Below are 25,342 nucleotides of genomic sequence, written 5' to 3'. Positions count from 1 at the left end.
TATAGCATTGTAGGAAGAAATAATCAAGCATCTGCAGTAGTCAGGACAAAGATCATGAAATAAGATATTTTTGTGAGATGTATTAATGTGTACAACATTCTTTGTGACAGCACTATAGGCTATAAATTTGGTTTCAAATATGGATGCCAAGACCTACTGTATGTATATGTACATGTAGTCCAAGCAAAATTGAGTAAATTGGAGTATGAATCTGGACATTTATGTTTGTTTTTATCTCAGTGATATCCTTGGAATCATATTCTGACATTAAGGATCTATTGTAACTACTCACTACCCGAAGCTGCCAACAAAAATTCTCCTATCTTTACTCTTTCACAGTTCTATCTATGGTCAGCTTCATTAGTTTCCAGGTGGCTCAAGGAGGCAGATAAAGTCTTGGGTGAATCTAGCCAGCGGGTACCACAGGGAAAAAGAAGAGGGATGTTTTTCAACATACACAAAGGAGTGAGGTCAGTGATGGATCCTGGAACATCAGCAGATAAGGAAAGATTTGGGGAGGGGGCGGGGCATCATGTAGACACAACCCCAAGGACTCCAGTTTAGTTCTACTTCCTTGGAAATCCATACGTATTTCATTATGAAGATGTTCTCAAACTTAAGGAAGCATGAATTAGGAAGTTGGAACTGGGCTAGTCAGCTAATTGTCTACACTGTCCATGTTATAGCCATGAAGCGGTGATACAAATATTTGAGAGTATTTTTTAACCATATAACATAGCTAAAAACCATGTCATCATAAGAAGCAATGCTGTCATGGTAAAGGCAATGAATTTGGTAATTTTATTCTTCTTTCATTGGATTCATTGGCCAGAGACAAAAAAAAAAACAAAACACCCCAGGATGTTTAATTTTGAGTCTGAAGATCCTCTGAGCATGGTTTTACATCCCATGCGTCTGTTTTCCAGAAAGCCAGAGAACTGTGTTCTGTTAAGAGAGATAGAGAGAAAAAAACAATTAATTCAGTTTTAATTTTCTTTTTGCTGATCCTAGAGCTTGAATTTAGGGCTTGGACACTATCTCTTAGCTTCTTTTGCTCAAGGCTAGCTCTCTATCACTTGAGCCACAAATCAACTTCCAACTTTTTGGTGATTAATTAGAGGTAAGAGTCTCACAGACTTTCCTACTCAGGCTAACTTTGAACCAGATCTCAGCTTCTTGAGTGGCTAGGATTCCAGTCACAAGCCACCAGCACCCAGTGGGATAAGCATATTAAGAGTAACAGTCATGGGCTGGAGATATAGCCTAGTGGCAAGAGTGCCTGCCTCGGATACACGAGGCCCTAGGTTCGATTCCCCAGCACCACATATACAGAAAACGGCCAGAAGCGGCGCTGTGGCTCAAGTGGCAGAGTGCTAGCCTTGAGCGGGAAGAAGCCAGGGATGGTGCTCAGGCCCTGAGTCCAAGGCCCAGGACTGGCCAAAAAAAAAAAAAAAAAAAAAAGAGTAACAGTCATGTCTTAAATTTGTTAAATAACTAAGCCAAACCAAACACATTTTACAAATGTGTATAATAAATTTCATGATATAAAAGAAACTATTTAGAGTGAGGATTAAGTGAAGAGAGAAAATATATGTGCAATGATAAGACGCTCATTTCCAGGAAAGAAAAATGAAAGGTTTTGCATAACTCTGACAGTCAAGATTAAAAGGGAAAGGACTGTGATCAGCCCTTTACTTATTCTCTAGTACACCCACAGTGTTGCATCTGGCTGAACACCATAAGAAAGAGAAATACATCAACAGAGCTCTGGATTTTGTTTTCTTTTTTAATTATCTTCCTCTAATATTTTTCCTATTGGTTTGTACCAGTCTTATTTCATTTTGTCAGTTTTAGTATTTAACAGCTCACCAGGGTTCTGCTCTCTGCTGAGCAAGAACAATGTATTCAATATGGTTCTAACTCTGCATAAGTTATAATATTATTGGTTGAGTCTTTATTCCACATCACACATAACATTTCTAATACTCAAACCAGCCCCGTGAGGTGGGGATGGCTAAGCGGTTCTAGTTTCCTTCTTTCTCTACCTGGCCACTACTCAGACCTTTCCTCCTGTTAGCAACATCTGCTCTCAATTCTCCTCTTCCCAGATATGGAGCCCACAGCATTCCTGAAACATTTGCACACCTACATCCAACAATAGCCCCAGACTCTGGCTGTTTCTTTCTTCATAATAGAAAGATCCTGAAACCTTACATAGCATTTAGTTTGTAAATGCTAGCCATTGCACACTTGTATATACCCCCATTCATCCACAGTATCATCTTCCTTGTGATAGATTGCTCTAAAAATGCTTTGCACTAAAGAAAATTTTCAAATTAGACATTGCCAAAGGCAGGAAAAAAATCAATGAGAGATCTACAAAAACAGTTGCCACCCCTTATGAGTGCTTTATAGCTTGGATACAAGAGATGGTGGTTTATAATTCTTCATTATTACTTGGAATTAACTTGGAATCACCAAAGGTGGTGTAAATCACCTCAACATCCATTGAATGAAATGACAACTCCGAATTGTCAGGAAAATATTTGTGCAAATAGAGAGATTACAGGCACACCTTGCTTTGCTGGAGTTGATCATTTCTCTCCATCACTGTTTTGTAATGGCTTCTTACAGTCATTATGTAACCAAGTGCTCATTATGGTGAAGGACAAACAGAAGACCTAACTACACTTCCTAGTGTAGACTTACCCTTGAAACATTTGGGGATTTCGATGGTGCCATCTACGCACTGGGTCTCCTCTGTATAGCTACATTTCTTTTCCTTATTTTTGCAAAAGAAAGAAACCCTGTCACCATGCATCATTCCATTCTTAAATTGTTCTTGGAGCTTTACTCTCGCACCTTGGTAGAGCACAGTGGCTTTTCTAACAGATAATTTACAAGACGCTGAAAGAGAAAACATTTGTAGTCAAGACTTAAGAGTTCAATGAATCTTTCTCAAATAGAAAATAGCTTAGGCTAGTCACAGCAGAGGATCACAAGAGCCCAATAGCTATACCCTTATGAACACAAAAGATGATGCTAAGTGAAATGAACTCCATGTTATGGAAATGACTGTTATATCACTGTTGTAATTACTTTCAACATGCGATGTGAAACCGTAGCCTCTATTGTTGATGATCCTCTTGTATCCCCTTTCTGTGGTTGTACCTGCACGATCTCTGTATCTTATCTGAGTACATTGGAAACCATGTATACAGATATTAGAACTAGGAAACTGAAAGAGAATACCAAAATCAAGAGACACAGGGTAAAAAACACAAAAGATTACAAAAGCAATACTTGCAAAACTGTTTATCTGTAAATCTACTGAACAACTCATGGGGGGAAATGGAAAGGGGAAGGGGGGAGGGGGAATGAGGGAGGAGGTAACAAACAGTACAAGAAATGTATCCAATGCCTAATGTATGAAACTGTAACCGTTCTGTATATCAGTTTGACATAAAAAAAAGAAAAGAAAATAGATTCTGAGCCAGTAGCGGAGCACACCTGAAACAAATGGGTCAAGACAAGAAGATTCCAGGGATGTACCCAGTGAGCAGTCAGTATTGATGTGATTGCTAATGGTGCCAATCACTCCTGGCTTTGAGAAGACCTTTCCTTCCCTTACAGAAGACCACATAAGGTCACAGCAGAAACTCCAGATTCTCGCTTCAATGAAAAAGAATTTCTTTACTCAGACCTACACTGCTCCATCTAGATCTCATTGCTGGAGCTGGTGCATCACAGCTCAGGAGTTGTCCTTTCTGGAAACCTTGCCTTCACCCACAATGTGAGCCACTTCTCCCAGAGGTTTATGCAAACCTACCCAACCCTAACGCTGTTCTCAGAATTGGGAAGAGAAGAGCCCACAACCAGTGACAAGCAAACAGGGTGCCAGTTCTCCTAGACTCTTGCTAGTATTGACTCTGGGGGGATACTTCATGCTCCTAGAATTAAAATAAAGCCATACTGTGGCTAATGCCACAATCCCATTTAAAACGTAATCCACAAACCAGAAGCATTAGTACCAAATGTGGTCCAAAGGTAAATTCCAGCTCCTATCTCAGATCTATTAACCAGGAACTGATAGAAGAGCCAAGAAATCTATTTTAACACATCCTCTAGAAGATGCAAAGAACAGACACCAGGTAGTGAATCCTTTTTTTTTTTCTTGACAGTTCTGGGCCTTGAACTCAGGGCCTGGGCACTGTCCCTGGCTTCCTTTTGCTCAAGGCTAGCACTCTACCTCTTGAGCCACAGCACCACTTCCAGCTTTTCCTGTGTATGTGGTGCTGAGGAATCGAACCCAGGACTACATACATGCCAGGCAAGCACTCTACCACTAGGCCACATTCCCAGCCCAGCTAGTGAATCCTTTAGCTGTGAGGTCCTGGTATAAACTCAATCCAAGTAAGCAGAGAGAAACCAAGATGGAAGTAGTCATAGGCAGGGAGAAAACTAGCTGAAATTCCAACTTCCTGTTGCAGCCATCAGGAGAATCAATTGTATGTCATTTCTTCATCTCCCTATGTGCTTATATCTTTTTTATATAATAAGCACTGTTTCAACTCAAACTTACTTGAATGTGTGGCCAAGTTTTGTAACAAGAGTCTATACTAGACAGCAGAAAAACAAAGTTGCTTCTATAAAGATTTGAAAGCACATACAGAGATCCCACATGAACTTCCGCATCATTGGTGCTTAAGAAGGTGATGGCTTCTTCTAGGCGAGGGCCCACCAAGCTGGCTAAGCAGGAGGCTTCCCATGTACCAGTGAGACCTAGAGCCTTTGACATGCCAGCAAATGTGAAACAACTCTGAGCAACAAGTCAAAAATGAATACAACAAGAAATTGGCAAGTAACATTCACCCACTGGGTACATTTTGAAACCTTGTAGGACTTTACCCTGATTTCCATACCTTTACAACTCGGCTGGGCAGACCAGGTTCCCAGCTTCGTGCATTCAACTTCCTCTGGGCCATCCAGCGCATAGGTATCATGGCAACCATATGTGGCTTTATCCTTGTAAAGAAGGACTTGTTTTGCAGGATAGTTCACAAATCCATTGTCTGGTCTTGATGGAAATGGGCATTTTACTTCTAAAAGTTGATCCAATGAGACATATTAGCAATAATCAGCAGAACTTGGTAGTTAAGTTGTGAAAAGTTTACACGGTCATCTCCATTAAGCCATTGGGTCACCTGTGTCACTGTGAACCGAATGCAATTTCTGGGTATCTGTGCTTAATTCTGTGCCCATTCTTTTACACATTTATACATCTTTTATACATCCTAGATGTTTAAAAAAACAAAACAATGAAGTTCAGATACGTAAGAGATGTTTGCGACAAAGCCAGGCACTAGTGGCTCATTCACTCTGAAAACTGAGATCTGAGGTCTGCAGTTTAAAGCCAGACTGGGCAGGAGAGTCTATGAGACACTTTTCTCCAATTAAGCACAAAAAGCCAGAAAGAGAGGCATGGCTCAAGTGGTAGAGGACCAGTCTTGAGTGAAAAAAAAAAGCTAAATGACAGTACCCAGGTCCTGAATTCAAGCCCCAGTAATAGCACACAAAAAAGTTATCATTTATCACAAATTTTCACAATCTAAGATGTTGAAGAGGATCAAAGTCTTATTTTAGTCAACAAGCTATGATGTTAAAAATCCCAAGACTGTACTTCTTCTCATGACCACTTATTAGCATTAATTAGCTTTGAAATATTTGAACCTAATTATTCTTATTTTCCTTAGACTATGCAAAAAGGAAGCATGAAACATGTCCAAGAAAACCAGTGTTGCCTCCTAGTCTCTTGAAAATCCTTAACATTAAAAACCCACACTCATACCCCAAGCTACCCCAGGAGGGAGTCAGGAGCCAACAATACAAAGTCCTGGGAGGGTCATGTTTTAAGATAGCTAAGAGTTTAGACTCCAGAGTTTTCCTGCTTGGTTCAGTTTGGGTTCTGCCACACGTTGAGTGACAAAGAACTCATGGATCTATAATAATATTGAAAAGCAAGTAGATAAAAGGAAAGCTGCTCTCTGGTAAGCTAGCTAGTAAATGTAAATTTTAAAAAGGACTGAGAAAGTCTCCATTCTGTAACAACTAATGTCATAAGTGGTATCAAGGATCATCAGTGAATTCTAAAATGGTTGCCATAGAGCGGATTCTTGCATAGTCTCCAAGTTATCACTCACAGGGTGCTGGCTACTATGAAAGAAAAAGAGGTGCCTCAACCAAGAGATAATCTAGCACATCCCAGCGGGTAAAAGGATTGCATTAAGCATGAATAATAGTAGAGCAGCTGGTATATGTGTCTACTGATGTGACCAAAAGTTTGTTTCTTTTAAAAATCTATACCAGGGCTTGAAGTCATGGCTTTGAGTTCATTAAGCTTGTTTGTTCATGCTTTTTGCACAACCACTTGAGCTACAGCTTCAGCCCAGCTTTTTGCTGATTAATTGGAACTGGAATCTTGAGAATTTTTCTGCCAAGGCTGGCTACACTGAAATCCTCTGTCCTTAGCCTCGTGAGTAGCTGGGATTGCAGGTATAAGCCACCAGAGCCCAGCTCAGAATGTATTTTTAGCAAAAAATATTTTATTTGAATCAACAAATTCATTTATTATAATGTGATAATAAAAATAGCACCTACTCTTCAAAAATGTCAATGACAGATAAAAGCATGGAATCATAAGGACTAAGGAGGATAATTACATAGAAGGTATATTAATTGAACCTTGCATAGAATAAAATAACATATAAGTTTCTATCTTTCTGAATCCACTGGGAAAAACTATATCTGAACTAAACTGTTCATGATATTGTTATTCATCATTTTATTATGATGGTATAAATTATCATTAATAGTTCAAATGTGTTCAATTGGCTTGGGTACAGTGATACTGTATAATATCCTTGTTCTTAATATATCCATGCCTTATAGCTTGGCTGGGAAGACCATGGGGATGTATTTCTTGGTATCATGTTGCATATAGTTTCTTTTCACATGATTCATAGACAAGAAAAGTATCTGTCTATGGAGAGAGACAATGTCACATATGTTAACAACTGATATACTCAAGAGAACAGAGGATAACAAGAAGAAAAATAGAACCTGCTCTTTAAGATTGTGGGGACTTAAATGAGATGACACTTAAATGAGATGACAGCAAGAAAGCAGTGCCTGTCCCACAACAGTGCAAGTTATAGTTATTGATAGTTCGTCCATGTTCAAAGCCACGAATGTTTTGAATCACTCAATAGATTGAAATGGACACCAGTGTCTTACACCTATAATCTTAGCTACTCAGGAGGCTGAGATGTGAGGAACATGGTTAAAGCCAGTCTGAACAGACAAATCTGCAAGATTCTTATTTCCAATTACCAGTAAAAAGCTGAAAGTGGGGGTGTGAGTCAAGTGGTAGGGATCCAGCCAAGTGTGAAATCACAAGGTCATTGACTTCAAGCCACAGTATTGGCACAAACACACTAAAAAAATTGAAATAACTACCATTGAAATATCCACCACCCTTAGATGAACACTTTTGAGTACATGATGAACTCTATAACTTGTCTACTTGTTATGCAGTTGACGAACTCAAAGACAGTAATGACACATCAACTTGGAGAAGGACCATGAACATGTCGTGTTCATCTGGTTTTCTCCATGCCAAGCACACTGCCTAGTACATAGTATACATGCTCATTAATCATTTGTTGGAGGAGGTAATTTTAAGTATACCATAATTGTTGGGCTATTTGATATTTTTAAAAAATGAGTAACATAATTATTTTGTTCCACATCATTCACCTACCCCTGCATTCAGGTAATTCAGTCCAATTTCCATGTTCTGTGCAAGTAATGGTGTCATTTCCAAACATAGCACGATGTGGCAAGCATTCGAAGACTGCTGTATCCCTGTACAGGGAGTTGTTTCCAGCCGATGGCTTGTAAACCCGAAGTGTTGCAAACTTAGGTGTTGGTGGTGGAGGGCAGGACATGGCTGGAAATAAAAACACCTGTCATTTCTATCAAAAAATAATAGCTTCAAATATTCTCTTTTCAGAAAGAAAACAAATACAAATAAATTGTGATAAAAAAATGTGAATTTTGATGCAATAGAAAGGTTTACAAAAAATAGTCAATTATACAGAACAAATAGAAAAATGTGATCCCAAATCAGGTGTGTTGACTTATTAAAATCTAAAAAAATAAAATAAATGAAGTCTTGCCACAGTGGATTTGCCTTTTACCACTTTTACAACAGCACAGTGGTTGGGTTTCCACTCCACAGAGTCCTAACATTTGACTCCACTGTTAGTTCAGTTTGTTGCTTCTAGAGTACCTCCTGCCTTTGAACCCTGTGTGTATGGGGCTTACACACAGAGCTTTGTTGCACATCTGTGTCCCATGCCTGCAATGCTAACAACTCCGGAGGCTGAGATCTGAGGATCATGGTTCAAAGTCAGCCTGGATAGGAAAATCCATGAGACTCTTATCTCCAATATCACAAAGCTTGAAGTGGAGGTATGGCTTAAGTGCTACAATATTCACTTTGAGTAAAAAAAAAAATGTCAGGAATAGTGCCCAAGCCCCAAGTACACAAAAAATTAAATTAAACTAAAAACAAACATAGCTTCAAGGACCCAGAGATACACAGTAGTGGCTTATCTCCCTGCCCTGACACATAGGAATCTTGATAATTTCAGGGAAGGTATACTAATGTAAGATAGTGCTGACCAACATGTGATTTAACTTGAATTATCTGCATTCTTACTTCTCAATGTATGGTCCCTGGACTCGTAGCCTGAGCATTGCCTGGGGGCTGGTTAGACTCACAAAAATCAGAACCACCTCAGATGCATGAATCAGAATCCAGAGTTTAACAAGATGCTCAAGTGATTCATGTACACACTAACGTATAAAACAGGCTCATTCAGATTAGGTGGAAGCAAAAGTACCCTTTTTGTTAGTAACTGAAAAGGTGAATTAACAAAATTCGTATAAAGCTTCTTAAAAAGGAAAGTACAGGAACCATGACGATTCTTAGGGCTGGGTGAAAAACTCTACTTAATGAATCCTTAGGAAACTTTTGGGGGGACCAGGCATGCTAATGCATGCCCGTAATCCTTGCTAGGGAGGTAGAGGTAGGAGGATACTGGTCCAGTGATAATCTGGACCAAAGTGAGAAATTATACCTGAGAAATAAACTAAAAGGCAAAAGGACTTGGGCATGACTCAAGTGGTCAAGGCAAGTGTGAGGCTTGAGTTCATTCTCTAGGATCACAAGGAAAAAAGTCTGGAGCCGTTTGACTTTTCTGTTTGCTTTCATTAAGAAAGGAAGCTTTTAAGAACCATCGCTATTACTATGATGCATGGGCTTAAATAAACCACAAGTTAGGAAACAGGAGCACACCCCTCCCTAGGGAAGCAGACCCTGGGCATCTCCTGACTGCTTGAATAAACCACTAGAGGAATCTGTCAGAAGAGAGGATACAAGGCCCCTGTGTGGCCTTTTAACTTACTGTGAAGAGAACTTTCCTTGTCTCCATCCCTAGAACCATTCGTCTTCTAGCCTCTCTGTGAGAGAAGGGTCTGGCTGATGCTCAACTCATGATTATTAAAGAAAGGTATGTATGTATGTATGTATGAATGAATGAATGAATGAATGAATGAGGTCCTGGAGTGGAAGATTTTCATCCCACTGCTTACATAAATTCTCCTAGCCAAGGATGAGGAGATAGCTAGCATTCAATGGTAGAGCATTTGCCTAGGTTGCTTGAGGTCTAAGTTATAATCCTAGTGAAATTGTGGCAAATTCCTGTTCCATACAACAACCACAGATATACTTAAGCACTCGCCTAACCACCAACGGAATCTTGTAGTTAAACCCAGCAGTGATGGGCTCCAGCAGGTAGAGGACATAAAACGTGCTCATGAGTAAAATGCTCTGTGGTTTCAGAGTGGGTTGTTTCATCTTCCAAAATAGGATGTCTTGAGGATGAACCTTCTCCAAGAAGGCGATGAACCCCATGAATCCAGCACTGAAGGCTTTATGGGATTGCGCAGTTTCTGGGATGTGGGGCTTTTAGTGCTAACACCAGGAATTTCAAGACAAACAAACTGGCCATCCAATCCAGAATTGGGACCCATAGACTCACGAACACAGACAGGAAGTTCCGGACTCCATTTCCCTTCCTCGGTGCATTTAGCAGAATTCGTGCCATTCAGGTAAAACCTGCAAAAGGAAATTTTAACCTATCAAGCAGTAAAATAATCTATCATTGGCATCTCAAATGTACTAGGGAATGGAATCTAGGGGCTTGTGTGTGCTGAACATGAGCTCTACCATGAGCTCTACCACTACCACAGCTATACCCCAGCATCTACTGCTTTTTTTTGAGAGAGAGAGAGAGAGATGACACTATACTGTAAGACTGAACTTGAACTCTTGACCTTAAAGATTCTCTTTATGAGATCCTCTTCATGAGTAAATTGATGTCTTTGTTTGTTTGTTTGTTTTTGCCAGACCTGGGCTTGAACTCAAGGCCTGGGCACTGTTCCTGGCTTCTTTTTGCTCAAGGCAAGCACTTTACCACTTGAGCCACAGTGCCGCTTCTGGCCTTTTCTGTGTATGTTGTGCTGAGGAATCGAACCCAGGGCTTCATGCATACAAGGTGAGCACTCTACCACTGAGCCATAAATCCAGCCCCTAAACTGATGTTTGTGGCAAAAGCTTCTCTCTCTCTCTCTCTCTCTCTCCCTCTCTCTCTCCCATCTCTCTTTTTCTTTTCCCCTCTTCTTTTCCTCTCTCTTACTTTTTGACTCAAATCTTCATTCCAAAACAAGGATTTCCAGTCAAATGGTGGCCCAATGGACAACCAACATACTATTTACAATGTCTCAGTAGTGTCTTTTTATTCAGGGGCCAACCATAAGCACTTCCTTCCTGGAAATGTTGTACTGCATTGAGGGTTAAAAGAACTGTGTTCTACATCAAAACATTCCCTACATTTTCTACAGAATCTGCTTCTAAAGGCTACTAAGTTGTTCAATCTAGTTACCCTCATAACTAAAACCCAAGTCTTAGTTCTACAGTGTTTTAATCCTATGTCATGGTCTGGCCCCTGGATGGTAAAGAGATTTTGTCCAAGTCAATATGCCTCCATTTTAGTGGATCCCCTCAGATAATTAATTAATGAGGTGCATAAAGATTAGAGTGATTATTTCACATTGCATTTTAGATTTCTGTTTCTTTAGTTTTCCACTTCTTTCCCTACCCTCAATACCCCCAAGAAAACATATTCAAAGCAAGGCTAAAATTTGTACCCAACCTCTAAAAACTATAAATAAAACAGAGGCCAATCTTGAGAATTATCTTAGAGATACTGAAATGTGTTCTGTCAGCTGCTTCATCTCACAAGAAACCTTACCCTGGGTTACAAGTAAAGCTGATTGTGTTGGGATATTCAAAAGTTGTATAGCGTACAGATCCATGTTCTAGGATTCCAGCAAAGGGACACACTCTGGCTGTGATTTAAAGAGAAAAAGGTAAATTTCTACTGGCAGAATATCCCATGTACATAAGCCTATGTAAACATATGCTACCCTTTGATGCAATAATTATTAAGTAACTCTTCCGAGAAAGAAATTCAAAGCCACACAAATGATGGATGCATCAAGGAAATCATTACATTGGTATTGCTAGGAACAGAAGTTGAATATTCTAAATATTCACCAACAATGGATTGTTTTAATTAGACAAAGTAAATTGACCATTTAACTGTTATGTAGCCAATAAAATATGAATTACAAAGAGCATAATCAGTGTTTGTGATATGCTAATGAAAATAGAGAAACATTGAATTCTGCATACAGTGTGCATTACTGCAAAAATATACAGTTGAAAATTACTTGAAAATGTTCCAGAATTATTGCTAATATAAAGCAAAAACCTTCCTAGTGAGACTATACAGAATTTTCATTAAAAAGTATGTTTATAGGAAGGGGCAAAGCCCAGGCAGTGGTAGAACACATGCTTAGTAGGTGCAAGGTACTGGATTCAATCCCTGGCAATAACAATAATAAATTTTAAAGTTTAACTTTAGAATAAAAAAGCACACTGGCCATGTGCTAGTGGCTTATTCCTTTAATCTTAGCTAATCGGGAGGTTGAGATCTGAGGATCTCAGTTCAAAGTCATCCCAGGTAGACAAATCTGGGCACTGTTACTTCCATTAACTAGAAAATTGCTGGAACTGGAGGCATTGCCCAAATGGTAGAGGGCCAGTCACGAGTGAACAAGCCTAATGAGAATGCAAGGTCCAGAGTACAAGCTCCCATACCTAGCACACATGCGTGTGTGCACGCCTGTGCACGTACAAACACACACACACACCTACACTAAGATTACTTGCATGAACATATGTAATTGTGATAAAGGTCTTGCATGTCTATGTAATACAAATATTTAGAGATTAAATAAATCCATACAGCTATTTTTACTGCTTGACTTCTACATATAATTGTCAAATTTTAATCTGTGTGATTACTTAATATTTGATTATAAAACATAAGGTTTTATAAAAATGAACTCCATGAAATGGAAACAAGAGAGTTGTTTCTTTTCTTTTTTTTTTTTTTGCTTTTTGGTTTTTCTCCTCCTCTATCACTGTTTCTGATTTCTATTCTTTTTGTTTATAAGTTTATCTTTTGGGTGAAGGTAAGGGGGAGCACAGAAATTATGGGACAAAGAGTGAAAAAGTGCAGCACTGACACTAGACACTATGTTGAAAATGAACTACACAACTTGCTGGGGTTGGGGGGCTGGGTGGGAAAAATGGGAGAAAACAAGGGAAGAGATGACACTGTTCAAAAAGGAATGTACTCGTTACCTGATCTATGTAACTGTTACCCCTCTGTAAGCCACCTTTACAATATAAATAAATCAATTAATAAATATGGTTTTCATAGAACCATGTTCTGAGGAATAAACAAAGGCAACCACTTATTATAAAACAGTAGTGAAATGTATCGTTCATATTTTAATTTAGTATATGACATTTTAATATAAATTTGTGCATAAATATGTAATTTAGATGAAAAATATATTCATTTCAGTGACAATTAAATCTGCTTTCATTCTGAGGCAAAGCCCAAAGATACGATAGTCTCCCAAGTTTTGTTTGTTTAGGTGTTTTGGGCATCAATTTATAGTTCAGAATATCTCATTTGTCTATTAACATCTATAAATATTTCTCTCCCCTTTAATTAGTCCAGGTCTCTTTTTTAAGCTTCTTGAGTTCCAGGCTACAAACTTCTTTTTTCTACATAGCAACTATTGCACTTACTCTCCTCTCCCATGGAGAAATTTCCAGGATCTTTTTTTTTTCCACAGCCCCCAGTCCCTGCTGGCCCTCTGCACCCTGAGCATGATAAACTAGGTTACCCCCCAAAATGTCCCAGACGAAGGGAAAGCATAGGAGAGAAGATGCTGACTTACGTGTGCATTTCAGAGTGTTGATTGGCCACATTCCTGAGAGAGGACAAGTAAACCGTCTCATCCCTCCTCGAGACACATAGCCTGGCTTACAGGAGTACACTATCTGCTCTCCTGGGAGGTAGAATGTTTTGAATGGGACGACTTCAGCAAATGGCAACTCTTCAGGCTGGGGACAGGCTGAAAGTGAGCACAAAGTAGATAGTGAAGAAAACCAACCCAAGGTGGTGCATCTTTATAATCCTAGTATTTGGGAGGCTGAGGCAGGGGGATAGTGAGTTTGAGGCCAACCTAAGATATACAGTGGGGCAAAGAAAGGAGAGAGAGAAAAGGAGGGAGGGAGGGAGGAAGGAAGGAAGGAGTAAAAGGGGAAAAGAGAGAAGAAGAGAGGGAGATATTTATTGCCAGCAACAATACCATATGTGATACCTCATCTCATCTCAAGGACCACTTGAAGTAGGTATTATTACAATCCGCATATTATAAGTCAGTACACCAAGGCCTAAATTGCCTTAATGTAGAGTTAAGCATAGCGCTACTAGAGACTATTTTTGCAGTCTCTCCAGCACCCGCTTTGAATTTAAAGCTATCATCATTAATCACTGACATAGACTAGAGGGTTGTATATATTATTTTTTTCCAAAAGCAAAGGCACTTACTCCGTCCTGCATTCGCAACATGGCAGAGAAAACCGGAGAGCAAGATAAGCACTGGAGAAATCATTGTGGACGGTTCTCACTGGCACCACCAAAGTGGGTTTCCTCTGATAAAAAAAAAAAGAGCAGAAAATATAAAAAGAGTTTAAACATTAAACCATTTTGGTGGGGGTGTACTTTTATCTTTGTAAACAGAAGATAAAGTGTCATGACTGGGAAGGAACCCGGTGATCTTTAATCATTTACTCCACTTCTGTGAGATGTTGTGAAATTTTTGGTAAGTGATTCTCCTTTGATACTGCTTAATGGTACTTGTTATTGCCACTGGAAAAATTCTGGAAGCTGCCAAATTGCCCGGACCAATCATTCACCATTATTCTTCTATGTTATAAATGGATCACCAACTGGTTGGAGCTCCTATAGAAACTCAGAACAATCACCTGCTCTCTGTGTCTCAGTCCCCACCTTCCCGCATGCTCAAGTTTCTACTCACAGGATGTGAAAGAACATCTTTAAGGACACATTGGTAATGCCCAGAAAACTGGTTAGTAACAAGATCCTCTAGAAAGCTCCAGGAGAGAACTTGTAATTCTCTGTAAATCCTCAATTTTCTCTCATGTCAAATCCACACGTTAACATGCTCACAAAGTCCTGCTCAAGCAGCCACATCTGTCTAGACAGATTTTTAAGTCTGTGTTGGGGATTGGAAAGTTGATTTGAGACCACACACTAGAACTCAAAGCCAACAAGTTGAGTGGAAAGAGACAGAATGGGCTGACACTGATGATGTTGTGTAGGAGTGTTTTAATGGGACCTTCTAGAGTCCAGAGTTCTCACATCAGTCACTCAAAGGAATGAAACACACAATAGACAATGGTCAGGCCATATGTGAACACTGTGGCTCACAATCTCTGTAGAAATCAAGGTAGAAAGCCAAATGACAATCTTTGTAACAACTGACCCAACAAAAGAAAGTCCAACATGTTCCTCTAACCAATACTATAAAATGCCCTATCTCTAGTTAGCCTGCTTCCATTTTACTCCTGTCAACAACCAATCAAGGCATGGTGACATCCTGCCTGTTTTCTATTTTAAAGTTTTCCTATTCCCCTGCCTCATTTTGAATCTCTGCTAAACACAAGTGTTTCTGGGTCACTTCCTTGTTGTAGCAAGCTCTGAATAAATGACCTCTGCTTGTTCTTGTCGGGTAGACTTGGTTTATATCCATAGGTCTAAAGTTCCTTGAAATATATCACTTAAAAAAAGTTCATGTCAGGCAGTGGTTCTTAAATTATGCCACTAATGAACACTGTGTTCCCTGATAAGTGTGCTGCTGCAAACAGAAAATAATGGTAATGGGGGTCCTTTTCCTTTCGTCCTTCTAAGGAGAAAGATGCTCATTGGCTGGAAAAATCCCAGCTTCTGCTTTATTGTGAAGAATTCCCTCTGTGGGTGCGGAACAGAGAAAAGTAACGTTGTCAGATAGGCCATTATGCTCTACATAACACAAAGATGGAGAGGGGAACTAAGCATGCTCATCTTCAGGAAGAGAAGAGTTGAGAAAATGAAGGTTGAAATGGAGAAAAGAATGTTTTAGCAGAAGCTATAAATACAGTGATCAACATTAAGCAGAAAGCGGATGGGAAAAGGAGATTTTAATGTCATTTGCTAATAGGTATGTTCCCTTGCATAAGGGAATTTTCTAGAAGGGTAGAAATATGCTCCATTTTATTTTAGGTGGTTGTACTTGGATAGTTGCAGTGATCAAAGTTCATAGAAGTAAACATTTAACATCTATGTAAATAGTTACATATTAATTAAAATGTATTCTTTCCTCCTAACAAATACAGAGTTTAGAAGGTTCCTCTTCACGGGAAGATACCAACGAATTAATAAAGTAAGAATTAAAAGTTGTGAATTTGAAGTCATCATAAATCATTTAAAATGAGAACTATAATAATAAGAGAAGTAGAGGTAGGAGAAAAGGAGAGGAATGAAAGGGGAGGTAAGTAAAGAGAAGGGGAGGGAAAAAGAGGAAAGGAGAAGAAGAAAAGAAGTGAAGGAAGGGTATTGTACACACCTAAAGATTCCTAAAGACCTTGAGCAAAATGGCAGGGCCTGTAATCTTCACAAAGGCAAAATCTATAAAGGGCAAAAGGAAAGACTGAGGGAATTTAGAGAGACATAATAATTATTTTGCTATAAAACCCTGAGGGAGACATTTGGTAGATTTTGATTGAGGAAAATCTCTGGGTTAAGAATATATAGAAGTTTTTTTGTCCATCTCTGCAACTTTTCTATAAGTTTTGCATTAAAATCATTTGGAAATACAACTGAAAGAGAAAGCTATGTTCCATTTCTGTTTTACTTGAGTGTATTTCCAATGAGCTATGTTTATTTGATTTAATTTGGGTGTTGGAGATTGAACCCAGGGCCTTTTGTGTGCTGCGAGATTGCTCTGCCATTGAACTACATCCCCAGCCTTAAAGTATTCATAAATGGTACCTTCTGAGGCCTCATTCCATTGGTATCACACCCTAACAACCAATACAACCAGGATTGTTTCACTTTTTCCAAAGAGGTGCTCCTTCCCTCCTCACCTTACTCTCTTCCCTTCTTCTCTTCCTCTCTCCTCTTCCTCTCTGTGTCTCCCTGTCTGTCGTCTGTCTGTCTGTCTGTCTCTCTGTGTCTCTCTCTCTCTTAACATTGACACCTTGCTCTTACTTGCCAGCTACTAAACTTTGGAAAAGAATCCAAAATAATAGCAGGAGCATGAAGAAACAAGCAGATAAAAACAGACTGACAGGGAGTCACATGCACTTGTGGCTACCGTTCTTTTTGTTTTTCTGGCTGTTTCCTACAATTAAATTTTAAGATGATGGAAAATAATTCACACAGTTCATAAGGCAAGATGATTCTTAATCCTGAGTCTTTGCCACTTGAATATGTGAACTATACACTGTTCTCAGAACCTTTCCAAAGTCACTTATGGGCCCAGTGAAAGCCTTTTGCGGAGATGAGATAAATTGTACTTTTGAATTATATCCATCTTCTGGTTTGATACGCATGGGACCATTTTTTGTTGACTTTGCCATCTTCACATATTTCAACTCACATTCCAAAATCTGACCTAGGATAATAATCTACCCATTGATTGGTAATCAGTGGGTGTCAGGTGACATTTTCAAGACACATTTAAATGTACCATTGAAGGTTAATTTGGCAGAGCAAGTGGAAAAACTGGTAAGAAAAATGCAAAGAATCTTGGCAGATAAGTAGCTGGTTTGTATTGCTGGGGTTTACACTCATTGGAAAAGATTTGCAGCTCTTTTATTTAACACTCACCTTTTATGTTACATGTTATGTTATAGCACTAAGCAACCTGCTTAGGACTTAGATACATAGACATGCAAATACTTTGTTGAAGAACACATAGCAACATTTGTCTTACAAGAAACAGAAATTTGTGCATGAACCTCTTCATGATTTTATATTCTCTTCTTCCATAATTTTTTGAATTATGGTATGCAGAGATAGACTTCAGAGTCCAAGGTTCTGTATTCCTGAACCCACATTGCTTCATACTTTCAAAAACTTTCTTATTTACTTTACAAACATAGACGTTGACCACACCATTAAGCATTTAGCAACAGCTTAGATTTTAAAATAAATGCTTTCAATATTGTTTCTTTCTGGATTTAAATTCTAGCCAACATCTACTACCATATGCAAATATATTTGTTCCTACAATAATAAAAATCTGTTATTGATAATGCACTTGCAGAGAGGTAAGGAATATATCCCAGGGCTCACCAAAATGGTTAAACATGTCTAGAAAGACATAGTCAGCTGAACTCCTCTATGTGGATACTGGGTTTCTCTACACATAAATAGCTTTTACCTTAAAAAACAACTACTACTTGTACCCTGAAATTTCTAATTCCTTAATTTTCTAGTTTTCTTAATGTTGGTTGCACATTAGAATCTCCCAATTATTTTATTCTGTTTGAAAAACAAAGCATCAAGATGTAGGGCTCTAGTTTAGAAAAACTGGAATCATTTCTGGGAGTAAGACTATTTCTTTTCTTATTTATTGTCAAAGTGATGTACAGAGAGGTTACAAGTACGACTATTTTAAATTTAAAATCCCCCAGGTCATTAAGACTGCACTGACCATCCAGTCAATGTTTACCTAAGTCAAGTTCAAGATTTCACCACACACTCCTCTCTTGCCAAAGAAACATGATTTGTGTTACACAATGTCTGATCTCTTGTGAATTCCACACCCCTACTAAGCCCCTACCGAGCAGTAGTTTGTAGTGAATACTGGAATTTCAGAAATAAACAAGACCTCACTGTTACCTATAAGGAATTCATAATTTACTAAAACTGAGATACAAGACTATGAGTAAAGTAATAGCAGAAAATGTTAAGAACTTGTGTTCCCTGTCGAGTGAGGATGTAATGGTAAAGCTGGGAATTCTCCTTGTCAAAGCCAGGAGGCATAAATAGCTTGATGTACCCAACAGATACAAATAGTTGAGTATTTGCAGACCCTTTTAGATAAGGAATAGCCAGAAATGGGAGAGGGTTTTGAACTAGATGGCCTAGGATCTTGTATGCCACGTTCAGAAGATAGAACTCACCTTGAAAGCAATAGAGACAGGTACAAGGTCAGGTTTATATCTTTGAAAGAGTATTGACAGAAGTATAGAGCATTGGGGTGAGAGGGTAACAGGATAAGAGATCAATTGGAAGCAAGAAAACCAGAGTATCTCCCTGTGTAAATGAATGTTTCATTCATCACGGTGTGAACTGTATTCTCTGAACCAATGGTGCTTTCTGTGGTGCTGGTGCATGGCAGACATTTCTGTGAAATGTGCGATGGGAAATCAGCTACGTGTACATCCAACCATAGTGAATCAGAACCTACTCTACTGTCCTGAAGCACATGTTGAAAAGAAGGATCCCTCTCCCCCCCCCCCCCGGCCCAAACCATGACCTGGTGTGACAGAACAATGCAATCCTAGAAAAAAACTAAAGACAGAGACTGGAGGGAATTTTGCTAGGCAGAATCACCATTCCAGATTTTTAGATCTTAAATTACAATTAGAGAGAGGTGCCCAGATACACTGATGTCAAGCTATGGGGAAGAAAGTAGATGAAGTATACAAAGGACCATAACGTCCGATTTTTCATAGGATTATTACTAGAACTAGAAATGATGTAGGGAGGAGACTTCCAAAGGAGAGGAGAGCACCACCTAGCCTGGGTACCAAGTCTGTAATGTTACAAAACAAGAATTTTAGAACACATCAAGGCATTGACAAAGAAAGATTGTTAGTAAAAGCAAAGAAAGAAGAGTCCGCAATCCAGAAATGGATACAGGCCTATATGATAACAGTATAATAAGTGCTCTAACACCAGTAGTATTTATGGTGAAAGAAGAAAGAGTTGTATTCCATTCTCTATGCACAGTGTCAGTAGATGTTGTTCTAGGCAGGCAAAGATGGAGAGCTCCAATCTCTTCTCTTTTTCTAGTATGTTGGACTTGTTTTATTTTTCTCTTTACTTAAAAAATGTTATCAATAGATACACCAAAAAAATAAATTTCCTCATTTGAGGTTTGGCTCAAAACTGGCAAGGAATAAGTGCCCCTTTTGTTCTGGATTCTATGCCATTAACACTGTTTTATAGATTGGGCTCAGGGATGTGAAGGTTGGTCTGTTCATTACATTTGGGTCATTATGACACAGATGTTCAGCCATCCCTCTAAAAAAAGAATAGTTTCTGCTGGATGCCCCCTGCAAGACAGGTGTCCATCCTTGAGATCCATATTTTCCTTTGCAAACACTTTAGTAATCAGAGGAGTCATGTTCTCCAATATTTTGTTCCCAAAACAAGTGTCTTTCCTTAAGATCTCCTTGCTCCGTCCCCAGAGTGCACTAATTATTTGAACAAAGTGAGTAAGGTCAGAGGACAAAGCTGATCTTTTCCTTTATTAGTTTTCAAGCTTTCTTTTTTTTTGTTTGTTTTTTTGCCATGCCACGACGTGTGTTATTTTTATTAATCATACAAATAATTATCTATAGCATCCCAGGGCAAACCGAGAATTTGGCATCTAATGCGGGGGAGTGGCGTCCCCTCAGAGACCCACGGAGTGCCTGGGGTTCACAGTGCAGGCTGGTGGCTCGTGTCCACTTTACAGGTGACTTTTCCTCCACATCACGAGGAGTCTCCGAGATGACAGGAGGGGGGGGATGGGGGACCCTCTAGGTTCCCTCTGCTTTGCCTGTTCAATGGTCTCTTTGGTCGGCAGTGTGTTCTTCTTCTGTGTCTCGGTTTTCTTCAGTGTGGCCTTATCGAAGCTGGCGATTTCCCCCACGTCGAGCGTGTCTGCCATTTTCTTGGAACAGTTGGCATCCTCTGGCTCCGAGCCTGAGCTCTGGGTCTCCCACTCGGGGTGCAGCAACAAGAGACCTAGTTTTCAGTCTTTCTACTAAATGGTGTGGCTTTCTAAGGGAGTAAGGGGCCAAAGCAAAGAAAACAGTGTGTGTGTGTGTGTGTGTGTGTGTGTGTGTGTGTGTGTGTGTGTATGTGTGTGTGTACTTTGATTCAAGCTAGCTATTTATCCATGTCGGGTTTATCTCTGAATTTCTGAATGTTAGCTGTCATTTCTCTGATTTATCTTGCTTAAAGTCCATCCAAAAAAAGGAGACAAGTCCATCAGCAAGGAGGTAGTTAATGGTGCTATGGCTAAGAACAGAGATTTTTAACTATGGTGCACTTGTGTTAGAAACTTGGCTGTCTCTTACTAGCCCTGTCATCATGAGCAACTAACATGTGTATGGTTAAATATTTTCTCCAAAGTGTGGACCAAATAGGCTTTCAATGGTTGTCAGGACTAAGTTACCACACGCATACACATACACACACACAAACACACACTCAGAATTTTAACATGCCTGGCTCATAGGGAATGTTGGTTGAAATTTAGCTTTAAATTTTATTCTTCATACTAATATAAATGTTTCAGATACCTTATATAAAAGTAGTTGCTGGGGCTGGGGATATAGCCTAGTGGCAAGAGTGCCGGCCTCGGATACACGAGGCCCTAGGTTCGATTCCCCAGCACCACATATACAGAAAACGGCCAGAAGCGGCGCTGTGGCTCAAGTGGCAGAGTGCTAGCCTTGAGCAGGAAGAAGCCAGGGACAGTGCTCAGGCCCTGAGTCCAAGGCCCAGGACTGGCCAAAAAAAAAAAAAAAAAAAAAAAAAGTAGTTGAAATGCCTACACAAACCATTAAAGCTAATAGATCTGAATGAGACTCAGTGAGTTGGTACTCATTAGGAGAAAACACAACAGAACAAAAGGCTAAAGAAAGAGCTATGTGCCATTCTCTACTGCCAAGTATAAGTGGTGTTACACTAAGCAGTCAAATAGGGAGAGTTTAACTCTTTTCTTTCAGTAGGTTGGATTTTTGTTTTATTTTATTTGTACTGGTTTCTAAAACTGGTAACATTCGTGGAGAAAATAAGATAGGCCTGTATGAAAATCCACAGCATGAAGAAGACACGTAGTTGATGTGTGTTAAATGGCAATTACTTAATGCAGCTGCTTACCCAGCCTCTGCCCCAAAGGGCAGACAAATCACAGAAACTGACACTTCCTGTAACTCAATAGTGCCATTATCTCATCCAACCAACAGCCAAGTGATCATCAGAAATCCCAACCAATTCCTCATGATCCAGCTATTCATTCCCCAGCCACATTTCTCAACTCTACCCAGTCCTCATGTACAGATCTGGGGTCAGAACCCCTTCTCCTTCTTCCTATTTCATGTGAGGTCCAAGTTAGGCATAATGTTCAAACAAGACAACTGTGTCACTTTGGAAGAGAAGAAAGAGAACACTAGGATCTTTTACTCTGACATCATACTAGAAAAACAATGAGCAGGGCCAGGGGGAGCAGAACTGTAATTCCAGCACTTGGGAAGCTGAGGCAAGAGGACTGCAGTTTTGAGGCCTCCTAGATTGTATAGTGATAGCGTGACTCAAAAAAATTACAAAGGAAAGAAGGAGGAAAGAAAAAAGGAAAGGAAGGAAAGACAAAAGGAAAGGAAGGAGGGAAGAAGGGATGGGTGGAGGGGTGAGGGAGGGTAGGAGGGAAGAACATTTGAGAGAAACTGAAGAAAAAGATTGGTATGATCTTATCACTAAGATTCTTAAAGGGAATGAGGCCTGACAGATGAGAATAGAGTACTGAGAATGCATTTAGTAATGATCTGATACACACAAGAATGAGGAGGCAGCTAAAAAACCCAATGTGAAAAATAAAAAAAGACCATGTGTTTTAAAAAAATGATGGAGGAAGAAAACTATTATATGAAAGGACTTCAAAGTGCAACATGAACCAAATCCACAAAAAGTCAGGGAACTCTGCTGACTAAACTAAATCCAGGATGAGATAAAGATTGCAAAAGATGTCATGACAAGCAAGTGGTAGGGATCAGAAAGGAAAGAGAAGATGGCATTGTACTTTATAAAGAAGGGGCTCACACATATGGGAATTGTGTTTTTCTCTCAATACTCTATCATGTAAATCAATCTTAAGCTGGGCATGGTGGTATACGCCTGTAATCCCAGATATAAGGGAAGGAGAAGTAGGAGGACCACAGCCTGATGCCTGTCCTGGGTATAAAAATGAGACCTTACTGAACAACAATAACAACAACAACAAAAACTACAGCAAAAAATGGGTGGGGGCATGGATCACATGATAAGAGTAAGGACATGAGTTTAAACCCCAACACTATTTTTTAAATGTATAAGAATATATATATATAATATATATGCATATATATTATAGTTGCCTTCTTGAAAGGTTAAGCAAATATGTTTCTCCTTTGTAAAATAGGAAGGTTTCAACATAAAATGTTAGCAGCTGAAAAATACCCCAATCATTTACTTTTTTGTTCTAGCTTATCCAGTAAAAGAAATTATACTCACACTGAGAGGAGAAAATGGACACAAGGATGGAATAGAAGCTCAACCAGAAAATACTAAGACCATTGAATTGTCCAGAATGAATTTGGATCTGACTATCCAGGAAAGTATAATTCATGTAGCAAAAGCTTGGAACTGTGACCCTATGAACATTCCTGTCAGCAATCTTTACAGTACAGGATGGTAATAACATGTAAATTTTATCTGAAAAATATGTACAGCTACATTATGATCTATTAAGAACATGTATAGAAACAAATGCTGGCAAAATATTAAAAGTAGTTAAGTTGGGAGAAGTTTTCTTCTTGTTTTCCTCTATTTCTAAATCACATGTGTGTTTTTGGTGACAATTTTGTGGTGGGAAAAAATGGAATTTTCAAAACCAATAAACCAGAGAGATGCCTGAGCACACAGGAAGAAAAGCAATAGATCCTGACACTGAACACCAGCAAGTTCCACATAAATCTACAGCCTAATATCAAAACTGCTACCAGATACCTTCTGAATGTTTAGGTGAATGCAAGTGATCACTGACAAACAACACTGCCTCCCTCACTTGGGTAGAAGGTTATACTAAATTAATCCTTATTCTGTGTTTGACATAATTAGTAGGATCATAGATAAGAAGGAATGCTCTCATTTTAATCTCTAATCTCTCTCTCTCTCTCTCTCTCTCTCTCTCTCTCTCTCTCTCTCTCTCTCTCTCTCTCTCTCTCTCTCTCTCTGGTGCTGGTCTTGGGACTGGAACTCAGGGGACCTGGGAACTGTTCTCCAGCTTTTCTGCTCAAGGTTAGCACTCTACCACTGAAGCCACACCTTCACTTCCAACTTTCTTGGAAGTTCATTGAAGAGAAAAGTCCCACAGACTTTCCCACCTGTGCTGGCTTAGAAGCACAATCATCAGATCTCAGCCTTCCAAGTAGAGTTGCTAGGATTACAGGCATGAGCCACTGGTGTCCCACGGTATGTCTCGCTTTTAATACAGCACTTAATAGCCTATCTATTGGTATCCTTCAAGGCAAAATACTAGGTGTGTCCTAGAATGTAATACTACTGGTAGATCTGGAAGCTTTTGTATAAACTGTATGGTGAAAGTCACTTAATAATAGGAAACAACCAAACTCCATGGGGTTTTAGAAATACTACCTGGTATTAACATATAAAAGTAAAAAACTTGGATAATAATATGCTATCTTTTAAGGAAACCGAGGCCACAAATATCACCTCTGATCTAGTGTTTCTTGTGTTAAATTTAAATTTTTAAATGAAGTTTAAAAAGTGGGCCTGGTGGTTAATGTCTGTGTGGTCTAGCTACTCATGAGGCTTAGATATGAGGATCAATGTTCAAGGCCAGCTCACGCAAAAAATAGTCTAAGAGATTCTATCTCTAACTAACCAGCAAAAGAATGTTGAACTAGAGTAGTAGAAGAACCCAGCCACATGGGTGAATAAGAACTTGAGGCACTGAGTTCAAGCCCCAAAGCCCTTCAGGGTTGTTACTTGCTGTATCCCTGGTACCTCAAACAGTACCTGACACAAGCCAGGGCACCCATAAGTGACTGTCAGCTGACAGACTAAGTGAAGCAAGGCTAAAGTAGCAGGTCTACTCAAGGCCATTTCCCTGGCAACAGCTGACCATGAATATCCATCGCCACTCATAAATTTCTCTTTGGAAATTACAACTGCTTCCTGCCTCTTTCATATGGTATGAAATGAATCCATTCATTTAACCAGATCGTCTATGCAACAAAGCAGCACTCACGAAATCAGCATGGAGATTGAAATGGGCTGTAACTTCAAGTGAAGAGTGGGGACCAGAGGCTTAGATGGCACTGACATGGAGTCAGAGGGTAGAATGAGGACCGATGTGACTTGCTCAAAGAGAGGAAGAGCAGAAATGGGAAAGATGGAGAAAGGATTGGGTACGGGATATGTAAACCCCAAACAGGGCTTTAGGAGAGTGGAATCCAGATGAAGCCTGTTAGGATATGAATTCCTGTAAGCTGATTATTTTGAGAAGCTACAGACCCAAATGTTGCTAGCTCTGGAACACTTTCTTGGTGGGGAAATTTTTGCCTATAAAAGCTGTATTGATAAGAGCCTCTCCTTTTTGCCCCATCAAGGGCAGCCTAACTTCCCCACTGGAGATTATTAAAAGATGAAGAAGGCATGGACTA

General features: G+C 39.4%; 1 protein-coding gene across 1 annotated transcript; it reads right to left on the bottom strand.

The window, feature by feature from the left end:
* Window positions 1-546: 546 nt before the first annotated feature.
* Window positions 547-14,286, bottom strand: Apoh (apolipoprotein H). The gene is made up of 8 exons (XM_048367300.1): window positions 14,163-14,286; window positions 13,507-13,683; window positions 11,439-11,535; window positions 10,167-10,243; window positions 7,820-8,008; window positions 4,923-5,102; window positions 2,710-2,907; window positions 547-945 (listed from the first exon to the last, which is right to left on the bottom strand). Exons 1-8 carry the CDS (start codon window positions 14,224-14,226, stop codon window positions 866-868), a joined length of 1,062 nt encoding a protein of 353 aa, XP_048223257.1. The 5' UTR covers window positions 14,227-14,286; the 3' UTR covers window positions 547-865.
* Between the last annotated feature and the right edge of the window lie 11,056 nt (window positions 14,287-25,342).

Source organism: Perognathus longimembris, chromosome 17 (genome assembly GCF_023159225.1).
Source record: "Perognathus longimembris pacificus isolate PPM17 chromosome 17, ASM2315922v1, whole genome shotgun sequence".
NCBI classification, from domain to species: domain Eukaryota; kingdom Metazoa; phylum Chordata; class Mammalia; order Rodentia; family Heteromyidae; genus Perognathus; species Perognathus longimembris.
The sequence above is the reverse complement of the archived record's forward strand: the minus strand, read 5'-3'. Positions and strand labels throughout refer to the sequence as shown.